This window comes from Cupressus sempervirens, chromosome 7 (assembly GCF_028749045.1).
Source record: "Cupressus sempervirens isolate cs-2001-9-10 chromosome 7, ASM2874904v1, whole genome shotgun sequence".
NCBI lineage: Eukaryota > Viridiplantae > Streptophyta > Pinopsida > Cupressales > Cupressaceae > Cupressus > Cupressus sempervirens.
This window is the reverse complement of record NC_143124.1, coordinates 593,695,146-593,701,876: the sequence shown is the minus strand read 5'-3', so window position 1 is coordinate 593,701,876 and position 6,731 is coordinate 593,695,146. Positions and strand designations below refer to the sequence as shown.

The following is a 6,731-nucleotide window of genomic DNA, read 5'->3' as shown; positions in this document are numbered from 1 at the left end:
CAGCCTGGATCCCATCCTGCGTACCTAGTTTCCGAGATCCACCTCCCCGAGGTTTCCCGCCTAGTGCCAGGTTTGAAATTTGAACATGTGCATCCCCATCTCTCCCCTGCCCGCTCCCCTTCCCGCTCGCCATTTGTTAGACATTGTTATTTTTTCATATTGCTCTTATTAATTTTTCATAATAGATTTTTTGATAGGATTTTTTTAAATGATTATTTTTTTCTAAATTGAATTTAAATAAATAATGTTTATTATTCATTTAAAAGATTTTAATAAATATTATGTTATTTAAATTGAAAACTATTAAATTTTAAATCTCCACTTTTAACTATTATTTTTCTTTTCCTATTTATTCAAAAAAATATTTACTTGTGATCTCCATAGTAACGTTGTTTTTTAGTTTCTATAATTTATTTAGTCAATATAATATTTGTTAGAGACATTATTTTTTCATAATAGATTTTTTAATGGAGTTTTTTTTATGATTTAAAAAAAAAAGATTTTAGTAAATATTATGTTATTTAAATTAAAAATTATTAATAATCTAATTTTCTTAGATAAGATTATATTTTAATAAATAATTTTATTATTGAACATCTATCAACTTATTGTTGCAAACACAAAAACGTGCAATTGCTAGTGTAATTTAGACCTATTGCTACATCTTAGCTCTACATTTTTCCCATTGACAAAAAATTAGATCAAAAATGTTTTCTATGGTCTCTTCGACATAGTTTTAGCATACCAAGGAAAAATTGGTAATTTCAATTTTGTAGGGATATGATATGATATGACGGATTTTAATGATGTCTACGAGACTAAAGTAGCCTATGTCAACGGGCCCTTGGTCTACTGGTGAAGTTGAATGGCTCACAAAGAGCCCACCACGGATCAAGTCTTACTGAGTGCAAGGCCCAAGGACATCATAAGGGATGAGGCCGGGATTGTGCCCTGGGCAAATTTGGCAATGTGGATGCTCTTCAGTCCTTGGCTCTAAGCCAAAGACATTTTAGACACACGAACCACTAAGTGGGCCTATATCGGGTTTCTAAAATGTCTAGGTGGCCTTCATTGGTTAGGAGCTTGTAGACTTCGACAGCCAAACATCTAGATGGCTTTCGCTGGTTGGTAGCTCACAGGTTTCATGCCTCGCTGAGCTGCCTGGCACGTCTGAACCGTCCATCTAAAAATAAAAAAAGGAGCCTATGGAACTCACATGATCAGCCCAAGATAAGAGCGGAACTAATCTAGCGGAACAAGGTAGAAGCGGGATTAATCGAGCTTCATCTCGTAGCATTTGCTCTAAATCAAAACGCGAAAGTTCTCCAGGGCTATTTGGTATCGGTAGATTAAGATTACCACTGAATCCGAGTATTGCAGTTGAGTTAGATTTTGCTGTGTGGCTACTTGTTCTTCGTCGATTATCTCACCACCGATTCTGAGTTCTGCAATTGGAATACCTTGCCGTGTTAAAGGAATCATATTATCTGAAGAAGAGAAGCAGATGGCATTCCTTCCCCTTCCACTACTGGATATCCCATTATATAGCAATTCCAATTCAAGTAAGCTCTGGATCATCCCTGCTCATTACCAGTCCCACATATTGATAAAACCTATCCCATCAAAATTCGGAAAGCAAAGGCTACAAGTAAGTGTTAAACCCACAATAGCAATATGTAAGATGCGGAGACAGAGTCGGACAATGGCAATGGTAATCAATGACGAGGGCTTTCCCAGGAAGACGCAGAAAAAGGTGGCTGTGTACTGGGATTTGGATAACAAGCCTCCAAGGGTTGCTCCATTTGATGCAGCAGTTGCAGTGAGAGAGATTGCTGGAAAGTTTGGAGAAGTTGTTGACATGGCAGCCTTCGCAAACAGGCATGCATTCACCCATGTCCCTCAATGGATTGTAGAGCAGAGGCGTGAAAGAAAACAAGTGGACTTTATGGAAAGCAGAGGCCTCATCAAACCAGAGCAACCCTATATCTGTGGAGTTTGTGGGAGGAAATGCAAGACCAATGTGGACTTGAAGAAACATTTCAAGCAACTTCATGAGAGAGAGAGGCAGAAGAAGCTGAGCAGGATGAATTCTCTCAAAGGGAAGCGCAAGGCCAAATTCAGGGAGCAGTTTAGGGAAAGTGACGAAAAATATCGGAATGCAGCTCGGACTCTGGTAACTCCCAAGGTTGGCTATGGTCTGGCTTCCGAGCTCAGAAGGGCTGGTGTTTATGTGAAAACAGTGGAAGACAAACCGCAGGCTGCAGATGCAGCATTAAAAGCTCAAATTCAGCATTCCATGAGTAGAGGTATTGATTGCATGTTTCTTATCTCCGACGACTCTGATTTCGCCGACATGCTAGATAAGGCCAGAAAGAATAACACAAGAACTGTTGTCCTTGGAGATAGCCGTGCCTTGATAAGGCATGCTGATTTGTGGCTCTCCTGGGATCAGGTTACCTCTGGAAATGCCTGGGATGCAATTCATACTGTTGTGCACAAGTGGTCTGCCGAAGAGGCCATCCTTGATGAAATTCTTGACTTTCAGGACACGGTAATTGATCACGGGTACCAGTATGATTCCGATCAAAGTGATAGTGACACTGAATTGGATCAGATGGCTGAGATGATTGTGAGGGCTGAAGGTAGATTGCCCCAGATTGGTAGGTTTTCGGCGTTCTCAGAGGAGGAGCCTCAATCGCAAGCGGATGATGTTACCGGAAGCTTGGAGAAGCTTTCTTATGATGAAGGTGACTGGGACAGAGATGCAGGGAGTGAGATGGTTAGGGGAGAAGAGTCCAACATTTGGAAGTAGAATAAGTTCTACATGTATTGATAGCATGGGAAGACGAGTGACAGGCCATTTTTTTGGTCTATAGTCCAGGTATGATGGAGGTGGGTAAACCCATCTGTATTTCTCCTTGCGAAACTGACGATTTCGTCTGTAACAAATAATTTATCTTATTGATTGCAAAATCGTTGCTCTTAAAATTCAACGATTGACGATAAATGTCAAATTGCTCTTGGATCTAACACAATTACTCATCAGAATCTCACTGATTGCAATGCTCTGGAAATTGAAAGAAAGATAATTAATTGTTAAGAAGATTCTGGAGTCTGACATAATGCTGAGACTGTCTGGGCAACTGCTTCCTCTGTCAGTCAGTTGAGAGACATGACGAGCAATTTAAATGCAACCATATTATCAAAATTTTGCTTCTTTTTCAAATTTTGGCTTGAAAAGGAATCTATATAATATTATGTTTGAATTTTTTTCCATCAAACCACACCAACTCAATGATATATTATCTTTGCAAGTATGTAGCAAACCTGCACTGTTGATTTGGTACAGTTTTAAAGCCATTTATAATATTTCCGGAATCTTCTCTATGCTACTAGATGCATAGTTATCAGATATATCATATAGATGAATGCTTGAAATTTGGTTTTGAAGATCATGTCTGTTCAGTTTGAGCCTGAAATCCAGTCTGCCAACTTAGTTTTGGACTATGGATTTCATGCTAAAAACAAGGTATTCATGGGGTTTCATGATTAATGCCGACATTCATGTCTTCGTCACATGGTTTATGGTTCAATGCCGGCACTTTTCTATTTGTCACACGGAATAATTTGTTTTGTCAGTGCTCTAGTGCTTGATTTCCTGGATAAGATGTCCTTGCTAGCGTATTAAAGATATTCATGTAAATAGATAACTTACATCATCAAATGTCTGTTATCTTGCATGAAGACAAGGTATTTACCACTTAAACATTCACATATTACATGCCTTGATGATCTCTGTCAGCCGTTGCTCCATTGTGTCATTGTTGCCTTCATGCACTTGCATTTGGCTGCTCATTTTCATTCACACTACCAGCATTAATTTGTGCAATTTCATCAGTTGTGTTGGCAATTGTTTCTTGATCATTTGACCAATGGTATTTGAGTGAGAAATTTAATGTTACGTGAGCCTGCATTTAAACTATACTTTGCATAAAAGTCATTTTTTTTATGCCACACTACTTTTTTGGGACACAGATGGTAGGGGATGGGATGATGCTTTTTCGGGACAGATTCGTAGGAGGTCATTCTTTAGGGGATGGCAGGGGAGCTATTGTAAAAAGGGGAAATATAAAAAGGTAAGAAATTTTAAATATCATATGATGGCATTGTTAAGGTACTCACTATACTTTATAGAATCTTAAATAAATAACATTAGAGTTGAATTGAGATTTTACGTGAGAGTTGACAATCAAATTAACAAATTCAATTGTTGTCATTATCAATGTGCATATATATTATATAAAAATTTACAACATAAAGTCCAACGTGTTAAAATTATAACTACGATCATCATACTGGTTTGACTGTGCAGATCACATAGACTTCATCTTTCATGTAATACCATCTGAAGGCTTATTAACACATTGCACCTTGACTAGGCATGATCGGCGATTTATTGTGATGAGTATATGTTAGCATTAACCTTAACTAAATTTAGTGATGTTTGTTTGTTAAACCATATCTCCTTCTAGGCACCGATTATGAGAGAGCATTGTGGGCCCACCTAGATAGGGTCGTGTACCTTTAAGGGGCATGCCTTTTGGTTATGGTAAATGAGTAAGGTGTGGTTGTAGTTAAAGAGCACACAATAGAATATCAAGTCTGCTCCTTTAAGCAGCTCTGCCACAAATCAAATACTTGCTGAGACAAATATATTTCAGAATAACAATTAATATCGACATCTTATTTCAAGGTCAGATAGAAGGAAGATCAGAACAGCAACCATACAGAAAGGTATTATCTCAGATCTGGTTACTTAGAATTTGCAGAAACTTTACACAAAGGCTGCGAGTGTCACTTACAAAATGAAAAAATCACACAGAAATATGCTTACAGCCTCTAATTATCATCTGCTAACATTGCATACACTATGAGGGGCTGCCTCAGCCAATGGAGCCTTGGAATGATGTGCCTTCTCTTCATTAATCTATGCGACATCTTTGAGATCAACATCCCACCATAAAGCTGGAGTTTGTTAGTATGGGGGGTGGGTGCAATCTTAGTATGGGAGAAAGGTGATTCATGATTAATAATGGTGGGTGTAAGGTGATTCATGATTAATAATGGTGGGTGTGCATTTAAACTATTCTTAGCATAAAAGTCATTTTGTTTATGCTACTCCACTTTTTCTGGGACAGTGATTGGAGGGGATGGGATGATGCATTTCTGGGACAGATTTGTAGGAGGCCATTCTTTAGGGGATGGCAGGGGAGCTATTGTAATAAGGGGAAATTTGAAAAGGTAAGAAATTTCAAATATCACATTATGGCAATGATAAGGCACTTAACATATATGTTATAGAATCCTAAATAAATAATATTAGGGTTGAAGTGAGATTTTGCATGAGAGTTGACAATCAAATTAACTAAATTTAATTGTTGTCATTATCTATGTGCATATATATTATATAAAAATTTCAACATAAAGTCCAAAGGCTGCAAGTGTCACTTAGAAAATTAAAAAAAACACAGAAAATATGCTTACAGCCTCTAATTGGCATCTGCTAACTTTGCATACACTATGAGGTGCTGCCTCAGCCAATGGAGCCTCAGGGAATGATGTGCCTTCTCTTCATTAATCTATGTGACATCTTCCAGATCAACATCCCACCATAAAGCTGGAGTTTGTTAGTATGGGGGAAGGCTGCGATCTTAGTATGGGAGAAAGGTGATTCATGATTAATGGTGTGAATCTCAGTGGTAAATGACAATTGATTTTTAATCAATGGCATATGATTTTTTTATATCAATGGCCTACGATCTTCATTAGTAAGGGTCCATTTAAGTGGAGATTTTATTATATGTAGAAGGGTTGCGATTGCATCACCTTTGACAGTGATCACCAATGACAAGTAGGCTTGATTTTAAGCATGGGGAAATGCAATTCCCTCTTGAAATGGCAATGTCAAGAGACAATTAATAAATGAACAGTGCGATTTCAGTGGCCAACAGAGGTGATTTTTTTTAATGTGGATGAGTTATGATTTATAACCAGAGAGATGTAGCTATTTTGATCATAATGGAGGGAGACAAAATCAAAGTGCAAGGGGGAGATAATTGAATCAAAAAAGTCCTGAACTCAATAATTTAACAAACCATTTTGAATCACAGAAGAGTGTGACTTTCTTAATGCCTATAGGGGCTGATCTTGTTTGCTTATATGATAGTTTCTTAACTGTACAGGGGTGTGATCTTTGTTTAATTAGCCCAGCCTAACCAAGGTTGGCTTTACCTGAAGGGGCATGTTTCATCTCCCAAAGTCGCTTATATAAGGAGGTTATGTGATTCATCTTAAGTCACAAATAAAAAATATGCTTAGGTGCAGATCAAATCATCTAGTGCAGGTGGAATTAAAAAAGAAAGGCAGAGCCAATCAGCTTCACCCAATGCTGATCGAATCTCATATCAAGAAGCAGGGAATTTGACATAGTATTAAGTAGAGTGCAGATCAAAGTTCACATAAACTATAGAACATCTAGGCAGCGAGCAGGATCAAGAGCCATATGCGATCAAACATAGCATCAAGGCAGTTGAAGTTCCATCAAAAGGTTGAATCTTGGTAATTAAAGTTGCAGTCTGTGTATGAAGATCAGTCAACCTTGAGTTTAATTTGGACATGGTAACCATCTCAGACCAAGAAATTCGAATAAGCTTGCTCAGATTTTGACAAAA

The 6,731-nt window shown here is 37.9% G+C and overlaps 1 protein-coding gene across 1 annotated transcript; it reads left to right on the top strand.

Moving 5' to 3' along the window:
• The first annotated feature begins 1,105 nt into the window (after positions 1 to 1,105).
• Positions 1,106 to 3,281, top strand: LOC149548144 (uncharacterized). Its single transcript, XM_089792166.1, has one exon. It carries the CDS (start codon positions 1,505 to 1,507, stop codon positions 2,810 to 2,812), a length of 1,308 nt encoding a protein of 435 aa, XP_089648292.1. The 5' UTR covers positions 1,106 to 1,504; the 3' UTR covers positions 2,813 to 3,281.
• Positions 3,282 to 6,731: the final 3,450 nt, after the last annotated feature.